Below are 25738 nucleotides of genomic sequence, written 5' to 3'. Positions count from 1 at the left end.
TAGTGATGGCAATGTACAAAAGAGCGCGCACAGCTGTAAGGACGAAGGACGGGAACAGTGGTGAGTTTGAGGTGAAGGTGGGAGTGCATCAGGGGTCGGTACTAAGTCCACTACTATTTGTGGCTGTGATGGAGGTGCTGGCTCAGAACGTAAAGGAGGGTTTACCGTGGGAGTTGTTGTATGCAGATGATCTGGTGTTGATTGCGGAAAGTATGGATGGACTGAAGGAAAAGATGAACAAGTGGAAGGAATGTATGGAGACAAAAGGTCTGAAGGTGAATATCGGAAAGACGAAGGTGATGGCAAGTGGTAAAGCATGTGGTGAGGTGGAAAGAACTGGGAAGTGGCCGTGTGCTGTGTACAGGAAGGGTGTCGGAGTGAACTCCATTCAATGTACAATGTGCGCTGAGTGGATTCATCAAAAATGTAGTGGTCTGAGAGGGTCATTTACCAGTGTGGCAGCTACATTCAAATGTAAGGTGTGCACAGAGGGAGCTGCAGATGGAGGAAATGTTGAGTTGGATCTTGGAGACGGCGTGAAGCTGGAAGGTGTGAAAACATTTCGCTACCTCGGAGACATGCTGAATGGAGAAGGTGGATCAGACTCGGCAACGGTTGCTCGAGTGAGATGTGCATGGAAGAAGTTTCGGGAACTGAGTGGCGTGCTGATGAGGAGGAGAGTGTCGCTGAAGCTGAAGGGAAAGGTGTATCCTGCATGTGTGAGAAGTGTTATGATTTATGGGAGCGAGACATGGGTAATGAACGTAGAGCAGCAACGAAGGCTGGAAAGGGTGGAAATGCGAATGGTTCGATGGATGTGCGGAGTATCGTTGAGAGAGAGGAAGACAAATGATGAATTGTGAAAGATGATGGGAATATTGCCTGTGATTGACGCTGTGAAGAGGAACAGGTTGAGATGGTTTGGTCATGTGTTGAGGAAGGATGAAAGTGACTGGTTGAGAAGAGTGATGGAAATTAATGTAGAAGGAAGTAGAGGACGGGGAAGACCGACAAAGACTTGGCTAAAGATGGTGGAAGAAGAAATGCGGGCAAGGGGGTTAACAAGGAGAGATGCAGAAAATAGGGCAAAATGGAGAAGATTGTCATGGGGACCGCAAGGCTAACCCCCGCTCTAGCAGGGAAAATGGCCTTTAAAATGCATGTTGTATTTACATTTTGTAGTCCATTGTATAATTTAAATAAACATAAATGCAAATTTCGCATGTGGAAAAAGTAAGTCCACCCCTGCATTCATAACTACTTCAAATACCTAAAATTAGAATCAGGTGCACCAGCTCAGGTGCAAATGATTAGAACATCGTTAGAAAGGATCTTGGAGGAACCTGTCTTATTTAAACCTCAGACATTTAGTTTGGTTTGCTCTTTGTTGTTGAAGTGTGCGGCGTCACCATGCCAAGATCAAAAGAGGGCTCTGAGGCCTTCATAAAGAAGGTTATAGATGCCTACGAGTCTGGGAAGGGGTTTAAAAAGATCTCCAAACAATTTGAAATCAATCATTTGACTGTCCGGAAGATCATCTACAAATGGAGAAGATTCCAAACAACTGCCAACTTGTTCAGGCCAGGCCACCCCAGCAAGTTCAGCCCGAGAGCAGACCGCAAGATGCTGAAAGAAGTCTCAAAGAATCCCAGAATGTCATCACGGGACCTACAGGTAGCTCTTGCCACTGTTGATGTCAAAGTGCACGAGTCTACTATTAGAAAGAGGCTGCACAAATTTGATCTACATGGGAGGTGTGCCAAGAGGAAAACTTTGCTGTCCAGAAAGAACATCAGGGCAAGACTAAAGTTTGCCAATGAACACCTTGGCAAACACCAGCACTTCTGGAACAATGTGCTCAGGACAGATGAGTCAAAGGTAGAGCTATTTGGTGACAGTACCAGAAGACATGTTTGGCGAAAACCAAAGACAGCATTTGACCACAAGAACCTGCTACCAACTGTAAAGAATGGTGGTGGAAATATTATGGTTTGGGGCAGCTTTGCTGCATCAGGGCCTGGGCAGCTCACCATCATAGAATCCACTATGACTTCTTCATTGTACCAGAGGGTGCTTGAGGATAATGTGAGGCCATCTGTCGGAAAGTTGAAGCTCAACCGAAGGTGGACCTTGCAACATGACAATGACCCGAAACATACCAGTAAATCCACCAAGGAATGGCTGAAAAGAAGGAAATGGAGGGTTCTGGAATGGCCAAGTCAAAGCCCGGATCTAAATCCCATCGAGATGCTGTGGGGGGATTTGAAAGGAGCTGTGCATGCAAGAAACCGCTCAAACATCGCACAGCTGAAAGAATTCTGCATGGAGTGGGCAAAAATTTCTCCCAGTCGATGTCAGAGACTGGTAGACAGTTGTAAGAAACGCCTACTTGAGGTTGTTTCTGCCAAAGGGGGCAATACCACCTATTAGAGCCAAGGGTGTACTTACTTTTTCCACATGCGAAATTTGCATTTATGTTTATTTAAATTATACAATGGACTATAAAATGTAAATGTTTCATGATATTTGTTATATTATATCACCTTTATCTGTCAATATTGTTGAAATGAAGATCAAATAGCTGTATGTTGAAATATGTTGAAAAAGTCAAAACTTTACATGGGGTGTACTTACTTTTTCACGTGACTGTATATAACCCATCGTGCAAAGCCCCCAAAAGGACTCGACTCGCAGCAGTAAAAGGACTCACTGATGAGAAAGAGGACTGCTGCCCAGGGAGAACTCGCGCGCACTGACCAACCCGGAGGAATCGTTGACGAGCAGGAGTTGAGAGCGTCCAAGGACTGTGAGAGATACGCGGGTGAAGAAAGACGCGCATGAACCGGAATAAGCGCTATTATAAGTGACGCTCGGTTGAGTTGGAGGCCGATCCATATCCAGTGCATGAAGTCGTGCGAGTGATAACGGCTGTGTAATCGCCAGCCGCGCTGAGAGACCCGCATTTACCGTTCCACCTCATCGGCTGCCTTTGTTTGGGAGACACGCTACGAGGCTCCTTCCACCGCCTGCTGCCATCTTCACGGGACGTGCTGGGACTGTGGAGAGTCGGACGGGGCCGTTCCTGGACGACCACGTCGATGCGTCTGGCTGGGACATCAATCCATCTGCAATTCCCTGTGTGAGTGTGACGGGCCCGAGTCCGGGGGATAAGATAAGATTGACTAAGTGCTGATCTGTGTCTCTGCGTCCCGATCATTGTATATACGTGTGGGAATAATTAAACCTGTGTTCTTCCTTTTTTTCCATTCAATCGTTCCTGTGGTTTCCTCATTGACTAAGCGTGGTACGAGTAGAATCGCTAGAATCGGGTTCCACTACTAGAAAACTGCACGGACCACGTGGTACTCAATACGCTCGGCGTACCCAAGCCACACATGGCTCGTGCGAGGCTTGCTTCCTCGCTTCCGTGGCGGCGCAGGGAATTAGGTACAAGCGAGACTTGGGCCCGAAACCATACTTTGCGTTTGCCCGGAAGGGGCGTTTCAAGTCTCGGTTCCGTCAAGCCCAGAAAGAACAAGGGGATTAATCCCCCCTTGGTAAGGGGAAGAAGGGCGGCGGAGAACCGTAACAATATTTTTTATTTTTTTTTATCGCACCGAAATATCGTAAACAAATATGTCGGTAAACTAATGTCAGCCTTGCAGCTGCATCACGCCTGCTCATAGAGGGTCATGTGATGGAAGACAATGGCATATCACGTGCTGGTACGATCGCGAAAGAAGGGAGGTTGTGTTTATATGCTTTTTGGCAGTATGATTACAGAAGTGTATGGATTATAGAATATATTTCGCATTGCAGGTTTAAGTTCCATAAAACCTCGACATTTACGGATTCACAATTCCCGTAACCCAGCTACTCATGGGTTTTCAAATGTGTACGTTTCCTACTTTTGCAGCCCATGTGCTCCAGCTACTCACGTGTTTTGCGGGGATAAACAATCACCACCCACCCACGGACTCGCAACAAGAGCCACAACTACCCACAAGGGCTGGGCCTATATCGGCAATTTTTCAGTAATCGGTATCGGCCGATTCGAGTTCGTATGAATGTCAATTATCGATTACAATACTATATACAACCCAAAAACCTTGATACAAGACCCTATACAACCCATTTGCATTTCTCGATCTTAACGGTTATCTGAGGTGTTGGGCTAGCGGCTAGGGTGCCGGCTTAGGATTCCAAGGATCCTGGGTTCGAATCCCGGTCGATTGCTGAATTAACGCCAGGGGGGTTGACTCAGCCTGTCATCCTTCCGAGGTCGGCTAATTGAGTACCAGTTCACTGGTAATTCCCTGTTTGTCGTTAAAGGCGGCAAAAAGGGTTGGCGTCAGGAAGGGCATCCGACCGTAAAACATTGCTTCAAAAAGGGGACCGAAAAACAACAACAACCATGGTTCCCGAAAAAGGCCAACACCCGCTTGCAGGGAAAAATGGCCTCTAAAGGTGGTTTTTTTTTTTTTATAACGGTTATCTGAGGAATGGCACACTCTGATGTAATGCCTGACCTGCAAAACACCAGGATGGCAGTATATAGCTGATTTAAAAAATTTATACCAGTCTAGAAAACACGAAGGTGTGTGCACTGCCTCGGAGATATAAGGGTTGCAAAGAAACTTTATCATTGCACTCCTCTTTAATGTACAACCCATATGAAGGACAATATACAGGGTGTTTCAAAAAGATTGATCTACAACTTTCACTTCCTGCCATTTCTTTGTTTTTTGACCTGTACCATTTTTCCTTTTCAGGGTTTGGTAATGTTATTGTGGTATTTGTTTCCTGGGATTTCTAGCTCCGTAGCTTAACTGTGCCATTGACAGTGGAGCAGAAGATAAAAGTTGTGGCTCTGTGGCATGAGACTAAATCAACAACAACAACATTTTCTGGGGGTGGGGGGGGGGGCAGAACCACCCAAGGAGATCACTGAGTGGTACCTGAAAGGGCCCACGGTGTGTGGCCATGCTGGAGAGCATGTGGAGAGCACGGTCACATGCTTCTGCGCCTTCAATGCCAGATGGGGAATGCTAGGGCCTTACTGGTTTGAGAATGACAACAGCAGGACGGTGACAATCAACGGTGAGCGCTACTGGGCCGTGCTCCAGCAGTACCATAATGATCTAGCCCAAAAGGTCACCCCAAACCAGCTCAGCATGACCAGGTTTATGCAGGATGGTGTACCCCCGCATACAGCTTGTGACACCATCATTTTCCTGCAGCAGCTCTTCAGAAACCGCCTGTCTACGTCAACCGCCCTGCCACACTGGATGATCTGAAGCAGGCGGTGTCAGACTACTTCCAGGCAGTGCCACATGAGACCTACAGGAAAGTTGGACAGAACTTTGGAATCAGGATCAATGCTGTCTGAACCACGGAGGGGCACACATCGAGAACGTCAATTACAAGGATTTTGCGTAAATACCAATTTCAGACCTTGACCTCTCACTAACTCCAGCAGTGACTTGCTGCAATAACAATCAGTGATAGAAAATACCATGTCATAAGCTTTCAAGAAATGTTTGGTTCACGTTCCTGAGTTTTCTGTTTCTTTTTAAATAAACGTTTAAAGTTGTATCACTCTTTTTGAAACACCCTGTATATAGCTATATGAAAAGACAAATACACATGGCATATAACGTTCAAACTAGGATGCACAAACGTTTAGGCACTGTATAGAAATAGATTAATAACTCGATTCATAAATGACAAAAAATAAATAAAAGCCAAATTAACAGATCATCAGAGTAAAGTCATGAGCGCCAAGCAAACAACAAACCAAAAGGTTATGCTCACCCGTCTCAATAGTCTGTGCAAATATCTCAAGGCCCTCAAATGGTTGAGGAGTATCAACAGGATCCTCCTCCTCTTCCTCTCCAGGTTGCTGTTTCAGACATTCCTGTGCCAGTTGCATGCTGCTTGTCATACAAGTCGACCAGTACAGGGATTCTGCTGTACCTGCACCTGCACCTGCACCTGCACAAAGTGGTGAGTGTATTGTAATCGATTCAGTATCTCCAACAGGCGATGGGAGAGCACTGGATATGAACTCCCAAGACGCCGAGTGGATGCGTTCTGCACTTGCGGCAAATTCCGTGGTGCAGTGTAGTTAGGATTTATAAATTTATCCACATGGCAGTTTCAGAACATGTGCATGGCTTTGAGGTGAATTTAATCACACTGGAGAATGTGCCCATGCACATGTGCTCATGAAGAATGTTCATGGATGACTTGCCTTAAAAACAGGCTCAATAAATAATGGAGACGAAGCAATCAAAAATTAAATGTTCCAGAAAAACCTAAATTGGCATGCTTAACCGAGATGGTAACTGTTACAATAGCTATTCTTACACAGGCAGACTCGGATAGGGACATAGGACAAATAAGAGAGTTGGTAGAATGATGCAGTGCAGGGTGTGTGCAGTCTTCAGTGTAGTGAAATGTTGGGAGGTGCGACGCAGGCTGGTCTCACAAGCTGGGCAGACATGCCACAGGCACTTTGCAGCAGTCTCACTATTCAGACCCCTTTTCACGTTGTGGATCCTTTTCCACCGGTTTGGTGTCTCCCTGGATGCTTATCTTCACTCTCTGGAGTCTCCCTGAGTCTCCTCACAATGGCGTTCTCTGCCACTGTCTGCCTGTTGCTTCTGCTCACCATTGCATCTCTCTGCGTCTCTTCACCGTAGAGCTTCCCTGGGTCTCTTCACCGTAGAGCCTCCCTGGGTCTCTTCACCGTAGAGCCTCCCTGGGTCTCTTCACCGTAGAGCCTCCCTGGGTCTCTTCACCGTAGAGCCTCCCTGGGTCTCTTCACCGTAGAGCCTCCCTGGGTCTCTTCACCGTAGAGCCTCCCTGGGTCTCTTCACCGTAGAGCCTCCCTGGGTCTCTTCACCGTAGAGCCTCCCTGGGTCTCTTCACCGTAGAGCCTCCCTGGGTCTCTTCACCGTAGAGCCTCCCTGGGTCTCTTCACCGTAGAGCCTCCCTGGGTCTCTTCACCGTAGAGCCTCCCTGGGTCTCTTCACCGTAGAGCCTCCCTGGGTCTCTTCACCGTAGAGCCTCCCTGGGTCTCTTCACCGTAGAGCCTCCCTGGGTCTCTTCACCGTAGAGCCTCCCTGGGTCTCTTCACCGTAGAGCCTCCCTGGGTCTCTTCACCGTAGAGCCTCCCTGGGTCTCTTCACCGTAGAGCCTCCCTGGGTCTCTTCACCGTAGAGCCTCCCTGGGTCTCTTCACCGTAGAGCCTCCCTGGGTCTCTTCACCGTAGAGCCTCCCTGGGTCTCTTCACCGTAGAGCCTCCCTGGGTCTCTTCACCGTAGAGCCTCCCTGGGTCTCTTCACCGTAGAGCGCCTCCCTGGGTCTCTTCACCGTAGAGCCTCCCTGGGTCTCTTCACCATAGAGCCTCCCTGGGTCTCTTCACCGTAGAGACTCCCTGGGTCTCTCCACCATAGAGCCTCCCTGGGTCTCCACCGTAGAGCCTCCCTGGGTTTCTTCACCATCGAGGCTCCCTGGGTCTCTTCACTGTAGTTCCTCCCTGGGTCTCTTCACCATAGTGCCTCCCTGGGTCTCTTCACCATGGAGTCTCCCTGTGGCTCCCGCATCTCGTGTGTGCGAGCATCACTGCCTCTTTTAGCCAGCCCAACCACCTGCGGAGGAGTCTACCACCCCTCCACCTCCCCCCCTCCCACCCTAACCCTGTGAATGTTAGGCATGCACCCTTGTTGTGCTGAAGTAGCACACCTGGACACGCCATCTCACGCGAGCATGTACGGCCATGAGCTCACGTGGACACGCCATGTACGGCTTGCAGTGTACGGCTTGCAGTAGCTCACATGGACACGCCATATCGAAGTGCAGTTGTACGGTGTGAAAGGAGGAAGACAGAGGAGAAAAAGAGAGTCAGCCACGAATGTGAGGATGATAGAGAGGCTGCCTAGACATCCGATTCTGGCCGTTGGTAATTGGGGTTACAAATACTTTCGCTAGCATTCATTAAGAGATAACAGTTGAACAATTATTCCCTCATTAACCTCCAACCGCCCCCCACACAGCCCCCCCAACCCCAAGACATTTTGTGAGGAGACACAAATACAAGAAAAAAGATGGCATAATAACTGGGGTCTGCAAAGGCCTGTAGTACCCACCATTGCGAGCTCGTGGCCGAAGAACAATCTCGAGATCTTGAACCTCCACAGTGGAATTCTCATTAAGGAGGGCTGACCATGGTATAGAGACTGAAATGCTGCCCACAAAGCCCTCTGTAATTTCCAGTGGTGCAGACACAGATTCCAGCAATTCATTGAGGGCCTAAAACACATAATCATCATCAAATGGATAAAAACACAGAAAACAATGGATTACAAATGATTAGAATGAAAGCAATCCTCGGGATTCAAACATTTGCATCCAAATTGAGTATTTACCAATGTATCACATCACTCAGGTTATATTTCACCTCTATTTGTCTGTGAGCAGGATATCTCAAAGTTTTGGACGGATTCGGACAAAACTTGGTGAGTAGGTTGAGTGTGTGACAAGGACGAACAGATTAGATTATACTGAGGTTCCGGATCCAGTTACCAGAATCTTTAAAGCTATTCTTAAACATTGCGAGATAGGGCCAAAAGCGATATATAGCAGGATATCTCAAAAAGTTACGTACGGATTCTGACGAAACTAGGTGGACAAGTTGGGTAGGTGACAAAAACAAGCCGATTAGATTTTGGTCCAGGTCCGGATGCAGATGTGTGGCGTATCGGTGGGATAAAACACGTAAACTGTTCAGCCTGGCATAGGTATGTGCTTTACTGAGCGCTGTTCAAGTTTAAACCCGGTATCCACATATCGTGGTATCCACATATCATAAACAAAACATAAAACTTGAAGTACCACTTACTTGCAAAGTGGAATGTGCCAATACCCTTTTTTTTTTTTTGCATCGGATGGAATAACACGACTGCAATGTGCACATGGTGATGCCCAAAGAGAGAAAAAAACACCCAAAGAGAGAAATGGTCCGGCTATCAAAACTAGCATCTTCATAATGCTTTCAAAGGAGCTATGTTTAACTTGAGAGTTGTAAGTGCAGTATCCTCAATTTGACAAATGCATATCATGGGCGGGATGATCCATCAAGTGAGGTCACTCGGGGGGAGCTATTGTAAAATAATTATCTTCTCAGCATTTATTCTCAATTAAGATTGTATTCCTTCTCAATTAAGCATTTACGGAGGGAGAACGGAGGGGGGATGGAGGTGGGCCAATCCTCACTACATATCGCTATACTATACACTCAGGAAGGATTTACAGATTGAAGAAAGCATCCTGCGAGTGGTGAAAATTACTTGTGGTTGAGCAGCATAGTAGGAATCATACACTATCCGCTTTACTTGATCCTTTCACCTATGATACCACTTCACCTATGATATCATTATCATGATTTTGTTCCCCATTGGGAGTACTTGACAATGTGCTAAGTTTCAAATGTTTCCATTCAGCTGTTTCCGAGAAATATTTTTAAAATTATTTGCGTTTATTCCAAGATGGCTGCCATACCATGTGACCTATGACGTCACAATTGTGATAAAAACATTCTGCATGGGTGTCACTCCTACCCTGAAAGTTTCGCTCTTAATCGGACAATCATACATTCACTGATGTTTACCTGTACAGAAAAAAGTATAATTTTATGATTTTACACATTAGGAGACAGTGACGCACTTCACACAAAACCGCCATGCTTTCGTCCGATCGAGGGATGTAAAAAAAAAAAAAAAATGAAGGCAATGCGACTGTCGCCAATATGCCTCTGCATCGTCCCACAACAGGCATATGCCCTCTAGTCACTGTCCTAAAAATAAACAAGTTTGATTTAAATCCTTTTTAAGCTGTTTTGAAGTTTCACATTTTCACCAGCCTTGACAGGTCTCATATCAATCAGTGAAGCGGTTTCAGAGAAGGGATTTTTTGAAATATCGGCTTTCAAGCTAATATGGCTGCCACACCACATGACATATGGCATGAAAAATGTGCACACTGCATATGCATGGTTGAGGATCACATTTGTGAAGTTTCGTGTTGATAGGATAAGGTTCGTTTTTCTATCCAAAATGGCTGCCAAACCACATGACCTATGATGTCACTATTTTCAAACTATATGCAACAGTGGTGCTGGTGCTAGATATATTTGTAAAATTTCGCATCGACAGGGTAAGTGGTTTTTAGAGATATAATTATTTAATATTTTCCTTCAATCCAATATGGCTGCCACACCATGTGACCAATAATGTTTTTGTGATCATCTTTTAATCGCCATGCATAGTCAATGACACACGTAAAGTTTTGAGTCAATCGATTTGGTGGTTTGGGAGAATACGTTTTTATAAGGTTTTAGGTTAAATACAATATGGCTACCAAACCATGTGACTTATGACGTCATAAATTTAATATTTCAATACAAATTGGTCATAGATCATGTGCATGCAATTTCAGATTTTTAGGATAAGGAATTCGATTATAAAATTTTTGGCCGTTATACCACTTCACCTATGATGTCATCATTATCACGATTTTGTTCCCCATTGGGAGTACGTGACAAGGTGCGAAGTTTCAAATTTTTTCATTCAGCGGTTTCCGATAAATATTTTTATTATTATTTGTGTTTATTCCAAGATGGCTGCCATGCCACGTGACCTACGACGTCACAATTGTGATAAAAACATTCTGCATGGGTGTCATGCAGATTTAGTCTTAATCTGCATGACACCCATGCAGACCTGAAAGTTTAGTCTTAATCGGACATGTGGTTGCTGAGAAAAACGAGGTTTAGCCCGTACGGACAGACGGCCGGACAACCCCAAAAACATAATGCATCCAGCCACGTTCGGGGGTGGAGGCATAAAAAAAGACGCCGCTGTGTGATGACGTCATGTACAGGGACGTCTTTTTTCATACCTGCACGGACGCAAATATAAGAAATCAGTTTGCTTCTAACAGTCATTGCAATGCCTGGCAAATTCTGGTGAGCAAAAATTGAGTTATAAGGAATGTCACTGACTAGCAGACAGAAAGTAACTGCATTTGACGTCCCAAAATGTGTCGCAGCTTTGTGTGGCAACTGGCGGTTGGGGTTCTGGGCCGTTGGAGAAATGCATGGCGTGTAGAATGGGTGGCGCTTCTGACCCACCCACAGACATGAATTCAGCTTTATACAAATATATACAGTGCATTCAGAAAGTAATCAGATCCCTTCACTTTTTTCACATTTTGTTATGTTGCAGCCTCATGCTGAAATCGTTTACATTCATTTTTTCCCTCATCAATCTACACTCAATACCCCATAATGACAAAGAGAAAACAGGATTTTAGAAAGTTTTGCAAATTTATTAAAAATAAAAAACTGAAATATCACATTGACATAAGTATTCAGACCCTTAACTCAGTACTTAGGTGAAGGACCTTTGGCAGCGATTCCAGCCTCGAGTCTTCTTGGGTATGGCGTGACGAGCTTTGCACACCTAGATTTGAGGATTTTCTGCCATTCTTCTCTGCAGATCCTCTCAAGCTCTGTCAGGTTGGATGGGGACCGTTGGTGGACAGCCATTTTCAGGTCTCTCCAGAGATGTTCGATTGGGTTCAAGTCACGGCTCTGGCTGGGCCACTCAAGGACCTTCACAGAGGTGTCCCTAAGCCACTCCTGCGTCGTCTTGGCTGTGTGCTTCGGGTCATTGTCCTGTTGGAAGGTGAACCTTCGGCCCAGTCTGAGGTCCTGAGCGCTCTGTTTCAGGTTTTCATGAAGGATATCTCTGTACTTTGCTCCGTTCATTGTTCCCTCAACCCTGACCAGTCCCTGCTGCTGAAAAACACCTCCACAGCATGATGCTGCCACCACCATGCTTCACCGTTGGGGTGGTATTGGGCAGGTGATGAGCGGTGCCTGGTTTCCTCCACACATGATGCTTAGAATTGAGGCCAAACAGTTCAATCTTGGTTTCATCAGACCACAGAATCTTGTTTCTCACAGTCTGAGAGTCCTTTAGGTGCTTTTTTGCAAACTCCAAGCGGGCTTTCATGTGTCTTTCACTGAGGAGAGGCTTCCGTCTGGCCACTCTGCCATAAAGCCCAGATCGGTGGAGTGTTGCAGTGATGATTGTCCTTCTGGAAGTTTCTCGCATCTCCACACAGGATCTCTGGAGCTCAGCCAGCGTGACCATCGGGTTATTGGTCATTCTCTAATATTACTCCCTTTGCTCTTTGTCCTCTTACCTTCCCTTATCCCCTCCAGGATGTATGGATTCTTCCAGTAATCCCTTCCTGGTTAAACTTCCAAAATCCAGGCGGTCTACATACATCTCGGTTCCTTATTCCTTACTACTCCCATCCATGGAAACCACCTTCCATAGGCTGTTCTCTGACCTTATTCCCTCCAGGGCTTCAATCAAGCAGTGCATCGCCATTTGATCCCCATTCTTTATTACCCTCTCTGCTCCCACCATTACCCTTTCACCCAACCATTTTACTTGCTGGTGTCAATGTTTGCTTTTCACCTCCCTCTCCTCTTACCTTGTTTGTTCATTCCCTTTACGTTTGCCCCACTGTCTGATTTATGTTGCTCTTCCATGAGCCTTGCTCCCAAATAAAGAAAGAAAAAAAAATTATATACCCCAACACATTCCCATAAGCACAAAAAGCCAACACTGCTCCAATTATATATTACCTCCGCCACCGAAGGTGGATGGAGGTCATGTTTTCACCCCTGTCTGTCTGTGTTTGTTTGTTTGTCAACAAGATATCTCAAAGTTGTGGATGGATTGTGGATGGATCTCAAAAAGTTGTGGATGGATTCGGACGAAATTTGGCAGAGAGGTAGTGTATGTGACAAGGACGAAATTATTCGATTTTGCTGAAGATCCGGATTTGGATTCGGCTACTAGAATTTTTAAAGTGATTCTTCACCATTGGGTGGTAGGGCCAAAAACGATACATAGCATGATATCTCAAAAAGTTGTGGACGGATTTGCACGAAACTTGGTGGACCAGTTGGGTGTCTGACAAGAACGATTCGATTCAATTTTGGTGAAGATCTGAATGTGGATTCGGATACGAGAATTATTCAAATTTTAGGTGATTCTCACCATTGAGAGATCAGGCGAAAAGAGACATATAACATGATATTAAAAAAAAGTTATGGACGAGTTATGACTAAACTTGGTGGACGAGTTGGTTCAGTGACAAGAACAAGCTGATTAGATTTGGTTCAGGTCCGAATCCAGATCTGGCCTATCAGTGGGATACAAAACATAAACTGTTCAGCCTGGTGGCAGTATGCTCTCTACCGAGTGACGTTCTAGTATTATCTTACTATAATTCACCAAATATCTGTCTGTCTGTCTGTCTGTCTGTCTGTCTGTCCGTCTGTCCGTCTGTCCGTTCCCAGGTACCGCAAAAACGGCTGAACCGATCGCAACAAAATTTTTGGTTGGTAATCCTGGGACCCCTGGAGTAAAATAGGCTATATATTTTTTCCAATTTTTACAATTTTCCAAACACGATGGAATAATATTTACCGATATGAACAGTGATGTGGCTTTTATTGAAATTCTACAAATACTGTTTAGATTTTGATGATTTGCATGTGATATGATTTAACGGATGTTTATATAAATGGTTTAAAATTAAAAAAAAAGAAAAAAAAAAGCCTTCAATTTCTGATATTTTGCCTTTTCATTTGGGCCTCCCAATTGAAGACCCACCCATAGGGCGAGTACCGTTGCTAGTTATTTTAATTCTTGATATCACATACAAAGAAAGCCATGCCATATAGTCTGTGCAGCACGTCAACACTGGGTCCACAATGAGTTTCACAGGAACAAGGCATTGCATTCTTGAGCAGGACACTTATATAGACACCACAAGAACCTCACAAAATTGTTGAATGCAGTTGAGGGATTTTAAATAAAATTTAATATCTCCCAATATCATTAAAGATCAAAAATATCTCCCATAAAGTCTTATTGGCTTGAATAATCAAATCAGAATGACATCAAGACCAATGATGTCAATCATCAATTTCCCCCCTTCCCACACCTCCTCCCCCAAGCCCTCTCCCTCCCACACATCTCCCTGCTCTCAAATGTTGTGTTTGTGTGCTTCCCCTTCTCTCCCCATCTTGTCTTCCACTCCCTCTTTTTATATATTTTGTCTGTCTGGTTGATTTGTTTGTGAAATAAATGTTAGCTCTTTCATGAGCCTCGATTCTGTACACAAAAAAATAATTAAAAAAAAAAAAAAAAAAATTGGGGAGAGCGTTTCTCATTTCCTTCACCAACCTCCTATACTGCTACTGCTTGTCCAGAAATAGTCAGGCTGTTTAGGGTCACATTGATATAGACCTCAGCCGCTAGGTCAAGCAACGGCATCTGGAAATAGGCATCATGATAATGAAATATGTTTTGAATTTAACGCCAGGGGTCTTGGTACGTAGCACGATATCGGAAGGTGTGGGGATAAATCTGGGCAAAAAAGCATACATACAATCTAAACATGACAATTTACAGTTTCTGACATGTGGAAACGATTGCCAAGAAGGACAGTGATGAGAGTATACTATAAAACATCAAAGAGGAATCCATTAGGTAGCCAAAGATAAAGTGCAACGTAGCAAAGTGTGCTAGAAAACACCTTCGGATGAAAACTTGATACCCCAGCTGTTGCAGTGAAGGAGGAGATATTTGTGTTAAAGGGTGGTTGGTGGGAATGGCTGAGAAAAGGGGAGGGATCGATGTTTTGACAGATGCAGCTGCCTCAAACTCCATATGAACAGTAAAGTGCAAAGCAGCACAATAACTAGGCTAAATAGTTTACGCTTTGTATCCCAATGATAGGCCGGATCTGGATCCAGACCTCCAAAATCGAATTAGCTTGTTCTTGTCAGCAACTCATCTGCCAAGTTTTGTCCGAATCCGTATGCAACCTTTTGAGATATCATGCTATACATATATACAGTGCCTTCAGAAAGTATTCACATCTCTTGACGTTTTCCACATTTTGTTGTGTTACAGCCTGAATTTCATACACAACACTGGGGAGCACCAAGGCACCTCTAAAAAGGTTACGAATGTTTCCATAATTGAGAATTTATCCCAGACAGGTGTCCACAGTGTTAACAGAAAATGGACTGGGTTGATGGATGTCAGCCTCCATCAACCCAGTTCATTTTGTTATATTCAACGCAATTTGAGGCACTGCACTAGAATAAAATTTTCAATTCCATTTCTCCCTTTAATCTTTGGTCTAACTATGCTTCCTCCAGGGCCTTCTCTGGATTGTGTTTGTAACTCCTGTTGTCCATTTTTTGGTCACCTGGAACAAACATTATCCAGATGAGGTATTAGCATTGTGCAGTATCCGTCAGTCAGTGACTCAGGCTGTAGACACTCAAACTTTCCCCTCCGAAACTCTCCTTGGTACATCACGGGTGATGAAGGATGTGATCAAGTTTCATCGAAATTGTATGTGTCATTGCTGAGAAGAAAGCAAATACCTATTATGAGGAGCAACCACACTGTACACCCCTGCAGGGCCCAACTTTATTAATGTCAAAAACAAACTTTGGTGCATCACAGGAGATGAATGAAGGTTGTGGTCAAGTTTCATCGAAATCATGTGTGCTTTCGGTTTTCGTCACTGATCTACACATTATACATACCCCATAATCTCAAAGTGGAATTTTTTTTTTAAATTCTTACAAGATAATTAAAAATGAAATACAGAAATATCTAATTTACATAAGTATTCAACCCCGAGTCTATACTTGAAAGAAGCGCCTTTGACAGCGACAACAGCTTTGAGGCTTCTTGTGTACGTCTGTATCAGCTTTGCACATCTGGATTTAGGGAGTTTCTCCCATTCTTTCTTGCAGATTTGCTCAAGCTCTGTAAAGTTGGATAGGGAGCATCGGTGAACAGCGATCTTCACGTCTTTGCACAGATTCTCAATGAGATTCAAGTCTGAGCTTTGGCTGGGCCACTCAAGGACTTTAAGTTCTTATTCTGAAGCCATTCCAGTGTTGTTTTGGCTGGATGCTTGGGGTCATTGTCCTGATGGAACGGAAATCTTCACCGCAATCAAAAGTATTTTGCACTCTGAAGCAGGCTCCCTCAAGGATTTGCCTGTATTTGGCTCCATTAATTGTTCCCTCTATCCTTTGAAGTCTCCCAGTCCCTGCCACTGAAAAGCATCCCCATAAGATGATGTTTTGATTATTCAAGCCATGCTTCATGGTAGGGATGTTGTTAGATGGGTGTTGAGCTGTGCGCAGTTTCCGCCAGACGTAGCACGTGACATTCAAGCCAGAGTTCAATTTTTGTCGCATCAGACCACAGAATCTTTTCCTTCATGCTCTCAGGTCTTGCATTTTCCCAAACTCCAGGCATGCTGTCATGTGCCTTTTTCTCAGGAGTTGCTTCTGCCTGGCCACTCTCCCATAAAGCCTAATTTTTGTGAAGTGCTGCAGAGACTGACGTCCTTCCGGTAGGTTCTCCCATCTTGGCCAAGGAACTCTGTAGTTCTGTCAGAACTGGGTGGTCATTGGGTTCTTAGTCACCTCCCTGACTAAGGTCCTTCTTGCCCGGTTGCTCAGTTTCGTCGGACGGCCAGCTCTAGGAAGAGTCTGGGCAGTTCCATATCCTTTCCATTTCTAATGATCGAGCTCACTGTGCTCTTCACCAAAATCTAATAGTTTCGTCCATGTCTCACACCCGACCTGTCCAGCAAATTTCATCCAAATCCACGTACAACTTTTGGAGATATCCTGTTCACAGACAGAAAAACTGACAGACAAATAGACAGGGGTAAAAACATGACCTCCACCCACCTTTGGTGGTGGAGGAAAATAATAATGATCTGGTGTAAAGACTGATGCAGGAAGAATACCAAATGGTCACTGCAGATGACAACTTAAGACCAAATCAGCTGATCATCTCATAAAAACAAGGATTGTGCAAGTTTACAACCTCGTTGGCTCGGTATTTATTTCCAGTTATGTTGAAAGGTATATTCAGAATCTCACTGGAAGAGGCTTCCGAAAATATGGCAACAGTAAAGAGAACAGAATGGACACAATCATGAGAACCTGCCACCAACATACTGTTGTGGAAATAGCTTTGAGGGGTTAATAATAATGCTTAATATAGTGCGGTTATATTCTTAGTAAATGTAATAGCGCAAGCGTGACAATTAATTGTGACGTTAGAAATGCATCTCTTGTGGAATAGTTAAGATTGTGATCTCCCTCTCCCCGTGCTTGTATCAAATTATGAAGCCTTTTGACCATTCTTGGATAAAATGCCAGGGTCATAGAAAAGTCCCCTTTATATAAAGGTATGTGCCATGTGGCAAAGTATAGAAAAGGAGGGACATTCCATTCCATAGCTTATAGAAAATGCCAAAGAAATGCCAAACAATACAAAATAATGGGTATTAAAAAAAATCTGGTGTGCATGACTGGACTACCCTTGTGTTCTGAGGAGGAACCAAGTAATGCTCTAGAAAAGTTCATATAAAGGGGCGCCAATTTGATTCATACAGCTGCATGAAGAAGTAAATGCATTTTATTTGCCAGATGTAGGACGCCCTTTATATGAACTTCTCTAGAGCATTACTTGGTTCCTCCTCAGAACACACGCGTTGTCCAGCATGCACCCGAGATTTTTTGAATGCCCCTTATTTTGTATTGTTTGGCATTTCTTTTGGCATTTTATACAAGCTATTGAATTTTATACAAGCTATTGAGTCCCTTCTTTTCTATACTTTGCCACATGGCACATACACTTATATAAAGGGGCCTTTTCTATGCCCCTGGCATTCTTCCCAAGATACATTTGAAACACAAACAAAATGCATTTGTTCATCGTACAAGACTTTATTCAAGACGATATAAAAAATATTTAACCCAGTCAGGATTTGAACCCACAATCACCAGCTTGGGATTCTGATGTTTTATCCATTAGGCCATTGAGTCAGCATGTTAGAATGATTTTTTAAAATATGTTAAAGGGGTATAAAGTGTGTACACATGTATAATGTATATTTATCTTATTTTTATTTTTTAAACGTATATGATTCGCTATGTATGTATGTTTATATGCAACGAAAACGTCTTCTTCTTCTTCAAATAAAATTACCACCCTCTTAATTAACCCTCTTAATTGCGTTAAGACTGCTGAGACCCATCAGACCTTTGACGACCCTTTAATTCCCCCAAGACCCTTCAGAACACCAAGACCCCTGCAGACCCAAAATACCCTGAAGACCCCCCGAAGACCCAAAACACCCCGAAGACCCAAAATACCCCAAATACCAAAAAGACCCCAAATACCAAAAAGACCCCGAAGACCAAAAACACCCCAAAGACCCAAAAGACCAAAAAGACCCCGAAGACCCAAAAGACCCCGAAGACCAAAAATACCCTGAAGACCCAAAAGACCCCGAAGACCCAAAAAGGCCACTGAAGACCCCGCAGATCCAAAAGACACCGAAGACCCTTAAGACCTAAAAGCCTCTGAAGACACCAAAGACCCAAAATACCCTGAAGACCCAAAAACACCTCAAAGACCCAAAATACCCTTAAAGGTCCAGAGGATCCAAAAGACCCTGAAGACCCAAATGGCCCTGAAGACCCAAATGGCCCTGAAGACCCAAAACACCATGAAGACCCAAAAGACACCAAAATGGTCAAAGATGCCTACCCCTCTGAAACGACGTGTGGTGAGACGCACGGACCGCGCCGAGTCACGCTAGTATATACAATATAACAAAATAAGCCAAGAAACGAATTTTCAGTCCACATGTTTAAGTTGCATACAGAGAAACTGTCGCAAAAAAAGGAAAGGGTGCTTTCCACCTCCCCTCGATTTCCATACAATAAGCAATTTGAAGTGATACAATACTCATAATGATGCTGAAATTCAGGTTTAAGAATGATTATTATCTATCTATAATTCCAGCAATCTCTGTGTGTGTGTGTGTGTGTGTGTGTGTCTGTGTGTCTGTGTGTGTGTGTGTGTGTTTGTTTGTCTGTGACCGCTGTTTCTCGACAACCATGGGTCCGATATACTTGAAACTTGCCAGGTATATTGCTGGGGACCCGAGGATGTGCCTTTTCAAGGTTTGAAATTAATCGGACAAGTAGTTACCGAGCTATGTCCAAAAAACGATTCAACCAATCAGAGAGCAGCGAGCTATCACGTGTGCCGAACGTGGCGAACAGACTCGGCCTCGGACGGCACATTTGAGAGCGTATTCATTTATTTCACGTTGGCAAACTATGTTGGCGTTAAACTATGTTTTAAAACTAATAAAAACTAATTTGCGATTCTTTCGCTTTCCTGCGCGTTTGTGCACGCTATGGCGATTTCTTTACCAAACTCCGCAAGCCGTTCGCTTTGGACCAAACCATTTCATGTAAATAGAGGGGGGGTGGATTGTCACCGTACTCGCAAGCCGTTCGCTTTGGACCAAACCATTTCATGTAAATAGAGGGGGGGGGGATATAATTTTAGATATAGATATAGTACGGGCATGCCCTAGTGTTTTAAATATGAACAAAATGCATTTGCTCATTGAACAAGATGTTTACTTGCTCATTATTCAAGACAATATAAAAGACTTGAAAAAGTAAGGGGAAAAAATATTCAACACAGACAGGATTTGAACCCACAATCCCCAGCTTTGGAGTCTGATGCTTTATCAATTAGGCCATTGGGTCAGCATGTCATTTTTTGAAGAGTTATAAAGTGTGTATATATTTTTTATATATGTATATCTATGTATATATATTTAATTTTAAAGCAAAAATTATAGCACTTAGGTGGAATTTGTTTTGAAAGCCATTAACTAGACCTATTGGCCAAAGTATATTCCAAGTTTCAGCCAGTTTCAAGATATAGTCCTTGAGATATGAGCACCAACACATTTTGGGCGGACAGATGGACGGACAGACAACAACGTGATTGAGGGTTTTCCAAATACAACTCAAGAATGCATAAACAGATGTTGCTGAAAATTGGAACATATTACCTCGATGTACAAAGCATTTACTTCTGAAATTTGGAACATATTACCTCGATGTACAAAGCATTTAGTTCTGAAATTTGCAGCCGATTTCGTCCAGTAGAAGCCGAGAAACGTATTTTCAGTCCCCATGTTGAAGCTGCATACAGAGAAATGATCCGTTTTATAAAGGGAGGGGAACTTTGTGCCTCCCTTTGATATTTTTAATATCTTCACTTCTGTAATCTGTCCCTCATGCTTTTGTAAAGTGTTCACTCGGGCCATCGCCACTGTCTTGGGCAGGAAAATAGGAATTGATGATAGTGCTGACCGAGCCTACAGAGGCAAAGACGACTCGAGGGTCGCAGACGGATTTGGCCCCGCACTGGACTAAGCCATGGGCCAATGGTGAATGAGAAGGGAGGGGCATGGCACATCATTGATGATGCCCCGGCCCAAGGAGATAAAGAGCGGAGCGAGGGTGGACACATGAGAAGCCGAATCAGTTTGGTGGGAACTGTGTCCTACAGCAGCCAGAGCTACACCTTCTCTCTTCCAGGCCAGAATATGGAATGTGATGGGCCATTTCTCTGCAAGAGTGGCCAGGACCTTGATCATCCTGTGGTGCCCTGCCAGACCAGACACGGCATGGTATTTCTGTCTCATGATGAAATGTCTCGTGATATCCCGGTGTGTACCCTGGTTAGAATAGGTACACCGTATCCCTGCGTGTCGTAAGAGGCGACTAAGAGGGTTGGCGTCAGGAAGGGCATCCGGCCATAAAAACATTGCCTCAAAAAGAGAACCATGACAATTATAACTACATATGGGCAGGGTACAGCCCGAAGTGGAGATCGGTTTCTGAGGTTTGGGACATGGAATGTAGGGACAATGACAGGGAGATCAGGAGAAGTGGTGGAAGTATTGGTCAGAAGAAGAGTGGACATATGTTGTGTGCAAGAGACGAGATGGAAGGGAAGTGGTGTGAGAATGGTGAAGGGTAGGCAGGGACAGAAATACAAGTTTGTGTGGCAAGGGTGCCCGGAGGGCGTGAATGGTGTTGGTGTCCTGTTTTCTGAAGAGTTTGTAGACAGTGTGGTGAGTGCGACGAGAGTGAGTGATAGGTTGATCATGGTGAAAATGATGATTGGAAAGCTCTTGGTGAACGTCATCTCGGGATATGCTCCGCAGGTTGGTCGGAGCGATGAAGAGAAGGACAAGTTCTGGTGTGCGATAGAGAAGCTGATGGAAAACGTGAAAGATGAGGAAGTTGTTGTGGTTGGAGGAGACCTAAATGGACATGTGGGAAGGAGTATGGACGGTTTTGAGGGAGTTCATGGGGGTTACGGATATGGTGTGAGAAATGGAGAAGGTGAAAGGATTTTGGAGTTTCCTGATGGAGCTGATTTGTTGATTTGTAATACTCAGTTCCAGAAAGGGGACAATAAGCTTGTTACATACACGTCAGGGGGGTCGACGACAACCGTTGACTACCTGATGGTGCGTAGGCGAGATAGGAGGCACCTCTGGGACACAAAGGTGATCCCGGGGGAGGAGGCTGTTTCACAGCACCACTTGGTTGTCTGCGACATAAGGGTGAAAGGTGCGAGGAGAGCTCGGCGGGTGAAGTACCAACCAAGAATGAAGGTGTGGAGGTTGAAAGAGGTGACAGTAAGGGAGGCATTAAAAGAGAGGCTGAGTAGGGTAGAGGATGATGTGGTTGAGCTTGAACGTGGTTGGATGTCAATGAAAGATAGTCTGTTGGGAGCCGTTGGTGAGGTATGTGGATGGACAAAAGCACCACCAAGGCACTCGGAAACATGGTGGTGGGATGATGAAGTTGGAAAGAGGATTGACGAGAAGAGGAAGAAGTTCAAGGAGTGGCAGAAGGCGAAGGGTACGGGAGCAGAAAAAGCAGAGCATGAAAGTTATAAGGCAGCCAAGAAGGCTGCAAAGAATGAGGTAGCAAAGGCGCAGGAGGCATGTAGGAAAATGTTCGGAGAACGCTTGGATTCGGAAGAGGGTCAGAGAGTGGTATTCAGGATTGCAAAGCAGATAACGAAAGAGAGGTGTGATGTGATGGGGGTGAGTTGCTTGAAGGATGAAGTGGGACAAATCGTTGTCGACCCAGATGGAATTAAAGGAAGATGGAAAAGATATATGGAAATGCTGTTGAATACAGAGAATGAATGGGATGGCAACATCGAGAGTAAACCAGTTTTAGGACCGGCAGAGAAGATAACTGAGAAGGAAGTTGAGGAAGCGATAAAAGCAATAAATAAATTTTAAAAAAAATAAAAAGCGATAAAAGCAATGAAGAGTAGAAAAGCGGGAGGGCCGACGGGAGTTGTGGGAGATATGTTGAAGGCAGCAGGAAGTTGGGGTGTGAAGAGAATGACAGAGATCTGTAATCTGGTGGTGAAAGAAGGCCGCATTCCAGTGGCTTGGGAACTGAGTACCCTTGTCCCTCTATACAAGGGGAAAGGTGACCCTCTGGAGTGTGGCTCGTACCGAGCGATAAAGTTATTGGAGCATGGAATGAAGGTATTGGAAAGGGTGTTGGAGAGGAGGATAAGGAAGAAGGTGAAGATCGACGAAATGCAGTTTGGATTTATGCCAGGAAGAGGAACGACAGACGCACTCTTTATTGTGAGGCAGTTGCAGGAGAAGTACATGGAGAAGAGGAAGAAGTTGTTTCTTGGGTTTGTTGATCTGGAGAAAGCATCCGATAGGGTTCCACGTGAAGTAGAGACATGGGCATTGAGGAAGTTAGAAGTGGAGGAATGGTTGATCAGAGTAGTGATGGCAATGTACAAAAGGGCGTGCACAGCTGTAAGGACGAAGGACGGGAACAGTGGTGAGTTTGAGGTGAAGGTGGGAGTGCATCAGGTGTCGGTACCAAGTCCACTACTATTTGTAGCTGTGATAGCGGTGCTGGCTCAGAACGTAAAGGAGGGTTTAGTTGCAGATGTTGCAGAGTTGCAGAGGATCTGGTGTTGATTGCGGAAAGTATGGATGGACTGAAGGAAAAGATGAACAAGTGGAAGGAATGTATGGAGACAAAAGGTCTGAAGGTGAATATAGGAAAGACAAAGGTGATGGCAAGTGGTAAAGCATGAAGGAGGTGTGGTGAGGTGGAGGTGGAAGGGAAGTGGGAAGTGGCCATGTGCTGTGTGCAGGAAGGGTGTCGGAGTGAACTCCATTCAATGTACAATGTGCGCTGAGTGGGTTCATCAAAAATGTAGTGGTCTGAGAGGGTCATTAACCAGTGTGGCAGCTACATTCAAATGTAAGGTGTGCACAGAGGGAGCTGCAGATGGGGGAAATGTTGAGTTGGATCTTGGAGACGGCGTGAAGCTGGAAGGTGTGAAAACATTTTGCTACCTCGGAGACATGCTGAATGGAGAAGGTGGATCAGACTCGGCAACTGTTGCTCGAGTGAGTTGTGCATGGAAGTTTCGGGAACTGAGTGGCGTGCTGATGAGGGGAGTGTCGTTGAAGCTGAAGGGAAAGGTGTATGCTGCATGTGTGATATGATAAGTGTTATGATTTATGGGAGCGAGACATGGGTCATGAATGTGGAGCAGCAACGAAGGCTGGAAAGGGTGGAAATGCAAATGGTTCGGTGGATGTGCGGAGTATCGTTGAGAGAGAGGAAGACAAATGATGAATTGCAAAAGATGATGGGATTGAGCCTGTGATTGATGCTGTGAAGAGGAACAGGTTGAGATGGTTTGGTCATGTGTCGAGGAAGGATGAAAGTGACTGGTGGAGAAGAGTGATGGAAATGAATGTAGAAAGAAGTAGAGGATGGGGAAGACCGAGAAAGACTTGGCTAAAGATGGTGGAAGAAGAAATGCGTTCAAGGGGGTTAACAAGGGGAGATGCAGAAAATAGGGCAAAATGGAGAAGATTGTCATGGGGACCGCAAGGCTAACCCCTGCTCTTGCAGGGAAAATTGCCTTAAAATGCATGTTGTTGATTCCCTCCGTCTCTACCATGGTGTGCATGATTGGGCCCAGATAAGGACTTGGGTAATTAAGGAATGTCCATTTGATCGTTTGTTCATTGGCATCGTGGCCACGTACCGGTGGTTGGGTTAAGGCGTTTATTATTACATCATTGATCATTTACTTATTTGTGTTACCTTCCCCATGACCATTATTCATGTTATTAAACATACCTGGTCTTGAGGTGAATGTCGGCTGTGGTCGTTACATCATCGACGATTATGAAAAGTCCGTTGAGGGATCAATTGTCTGCAGCAGTATAAACAGCATTTATAAAGACGGTGGCATGTGTTTACAAAGGCTTGCTCGGCCTGATATTGTATATGAGACAGTGGTGATACTTTGGTGATACTTGATGTAACGTTCAACCGAGCCAGTGGCCCAAATCCACATGGCAGCACGGCTTTTGGACGCAAGATCCAGCAAAGGGGGTGGAGGGGAGGTCTTCAAAGCAATTCCAGTCCTATTGAGAATACTTGCAGTCTTTAAACTCCTATTACACTATAACTGAACCACCTTTCGAGGCAACTTTGCCCCGCAGGGCAGGGGTTGGCCTTTTTCGGGAACCGTGGTCCCCTTTTTTGAAGCAATGTTTTATGGCCGGATGATCTTCCTGCCGCCAACCCTGTTAGTTGCCTCTTGCGACTCACAGGGAACTACCAGTGAGCTGGTACTCAATTTGCCGACCTCGGAAGGATGACAGGCTGAGTCAACCCCCCTGGCCTGGGATTCAGCGATCGACTGGGATTCGAACCCAGGATCCTTGGATCCCAAGCCGGCACCCTAACCGCTAGGTCAACACACTCACTATACCTGACGGCTTAAAAAAAAAAAAATCTAAATATTCATGACAAAAGAGGGCTTCTTTGGTGGACCAAATTTGGGGTTGGTTTGATTGGCGTTTCCATCTTAGCACATGGCTCATGATGCTGCGATCCCACCATGATGGTCCATTGTCCAACGCCTGGTCTTACAAGTCCAGTGATGACAATGTTAATATGGTTACAAGCTTCTCAATGAGCTCCAAATCCAGAACACTGTCAAACGTTTAAAGGAAGAAGAGGAAGACCGGGAACGCCACTAATGACAAACAGTAATAGGACGACAACATGCAGAACCACGAGGCAAATTTTAGCTCATAAAGAAACTCCATACCCAAGTAGTGTCCATCTAGATAGGGTGAGGAGGAGCTGCTCACCCAAACATCCAGTGGCAGCTGTCGTAGTGAGCCGGTTCCATGGTATAAATCAACGCTCAGCTGCTCCAACGTCAGTTTCTCCTCAAAGAAATGTCCCAGGTAGCGTTGAAGAAGATAGCGACAAGCTCGCTTTTTTATCGAGTCCGACCATGGGAAATACCACGGCATCTTACTCGGATATCCGGAGATAATTCGGTTTCGGTCCCTCAAGCTCTTACTCTTAGCTTCCAAAACACAACACAGGCGTCGTCGTCACGTGATAACCATTTTCCTATTGCTTTGCGATTACAAAAGGTTTTAAAAACATATTATTGTTTCTAAACTCTTTTTTTTCTTGATACTTCGCCATTTTGTCGACTTTAAAGCAGTGAAACGCATTGATGCGCCCACCGATCCGCCACGCTTCGCTCATGAATGAAAATTGACGTTGGGTCTATTTATTACATACAGCGGAAATTTTAACCAATCATTC

The 25738-nt window shown here is 44.7% G+C and overlaps 1 protein-coding gene across 3 annotated transcripts in view; it reads right to left on the bottom strand.

Annotated features, from left to right (window-relative positions):
* The window catches only part of LOC137436924 (autophagy-related protein 2 homolog B), a 174123-nt gene extending 148607 nt beyond the window's left edge, over positions 1-25516 (bottom strand). For 2 of the 3 annotated variants that reach the window (XM_068131157.2, XM_078787075.1), the window contains exons 1-3: positions 25267-25516; positions 8154-8316; positions 5815-5994 (exon numbers count right to left, since the gene is read on the bottom strand). In XM_068131157.2, the coding sequence (XP_067987258.2) occupies positions 5815-5994; positions 8154-8316; positions 25267-25434 (511 nt within the window). In that variant the 5' untranslated portion in view covers positions 25435-25516. The remainder of the gene's footprint in view (positions 1-5814; positions 5995-8153; positions 8317-25266) is intronic. The other variant, XM_078787074.1, reaches the window with a different exon arrangement.
* Positions 25517-25738: the final 222 nt, after the last annotated feature.

The sequence above is a fragment of the Myxine glutinosa genome, chromosome 11, assembly GCF_964187855.1.
Source record: "Myxine glutinosa chromosome 11, kmMyxGlut1.1, whole genome shotgun sequence".
Lineage (NCBI taxonomy): Eukaryota > Metazoa > Chordata > Myxini > Myxiniformes > Myxinidae > Myxine > Myxine glutinosa.
The sequence above is the reverse complement of the archived record's forward strand: the minus strand, read 5'-3'. Positions and strand labels throughout refer to the sequence as shown.